Here is a 1419-nt window from a genome sequence, read left to right as displayed (position 1 = left end):
TCCCAAGCTTTGGTCAGGGCATGTGCAGAGGCAACCAATCGATGTGTCTCTCTCACATCGCTGTCTCTCTCTCCCCCTTCCTCCCACTCTCTCTAAAGACCAATGGGAAAATATCCTCAGGTGAGGATTAACAAACAAAAAACCCAGGACCGTTCTCATCCACATACTAGTACATGCCTGCTGCTCCCTTTCCCGCTGTAATGTCCTAACCCCACACCCCGCCCTCCAGCCCCACCCGTTCCTCTGCACCCTCCTATAAAACTCATCAAGAAAGTGTTCACCACCGACAGCCCTCTCCTCTGTCCTTCCTGAGCCACTCGGACCATCAGCACGGCCCCAATGCCACCATCTGACCAAACCGACCGTCACGGCCATCCGCAGCCTCCAGCTGCTGCACGCAGAGGCAGGTTTTCAGAGCTAAATGCCGTTGCGTGGCCAGCCTCCTGCTCCAGGCTCAGGCCCCTGCGTGCTGGCTCCTCTCCGGGCTGACCTGGAGACGCTGCAGTGCCCCATGGCCTGGTGACCCCGGCAGGCGCCCAGCTTTCCTCACTACCTAAGGCGGAGTCCCTAACGCGCATCCAGCCAGAGCTCCCGCACCCGGCCCTCACTCATCTCACCTTTCCCGTGACCATCTTCTCCAACCCAGCAAGTGGAAGCGGAGCCCTCTCCTGTCCCCTGGCCCACCCCTGTGGCCCGCCCCGCTCTCCCCACCCCTCAGCTCAGTAAAGGGCGGTTCTGCCTTCCCGGTGCTCGGCCTGGAAACCCGGAAGTCCCCTGGGAGCCACTGCTCTCTGAGCACATCCTTACGCTCCCATTCAGGTCACGCCCGTCTCCTCCTGCTCACCATTCCCGTCACTTCTTCCGGGGCGGACGACCCCGCCACTCTGCGCCCAGGCCTGCAACTTGGTGGCCAGGACCTGAGACAGTGCCTGGAGACCCAGCCACTCTGCTGCTCAGCTCCAGCGTCCAGTCTCCCTCAGAGCAGAGCGGCAGGGCTGTGCCCGTATGGCGCCTGCGCCCTGCAGCTCCGACTGTGGCTGGCACACGTGAGGCTCAGGACCTCCTGCTGGGGGAGTCAGGAACACCTAGGCTTCCTCTCTCTGGACGCATTACCACATCGAAGGCTTGGATCACACAAATCGGACTCGTGTGTCTAATAAGTATGAGCCTTTAGCAGCTCGCTGTTCTTAACTGTACATACAGCGCTGAGAAAGTGCCTTGTAAGCCTCTATCCTGATAACCCAAAAGAGTCGACTCACCAACCGTAAGTCTTTTCGGGTTTGGGAATGGGGTCGTCAAAGAAGGAATCTCCGTCCAGGTCCTCCTCATGCGGACCAGGGCCAGCTGTGTCTCTGACGTCCAGGCTCTTGTTGCTGAGGAGAGCGGCCGTTTTCGTCTCCTGGCCAGAAGTGAAGCCGC

The 1419-nt window shown here is 60.0% G+C and overlaps 1 protein-coding gene across 1 annotated transcript in view; it reads right to left on the bottom strand.

The window, feature by feature from the left end:
* FGFR1OP (FGFR1 oncogene partner) overlaps positions 1-1419 on the bottom strand; it is a 28333-nt gene that overhangs the window by 8264 nt on the left and 18650 nt on the right. Inside the window, 2 exon segments of the mRNA XM_023748383.1 lie at positions 236-253; positions 1260-1419. Coding sequence (XP_023604151.1) covers positions 236-253; positions 1260-1419 — 178 coding nt within the window.

This window comes from Myotis lucifugus, unplaced genomic scaffold (assembly GCF_000147115.1).
Source record: "Myotis lucifugus unplaced genomic scaffold, Myoluc2.0 scaffold_1346, whole genome shotgun sequence".
Classification (NCBI taxonomy): domain Eukaryota; kingdom Metazoa; phylum Chordata; class Mammalia; order Chiroptera; family Vespertilionidae; genus Myotis; species Myotis lucifugus.
Note: the sequence above shows the minus strand (reverse complement) of the source record. Positions and strands in the feature narration are given on the sequence as shown.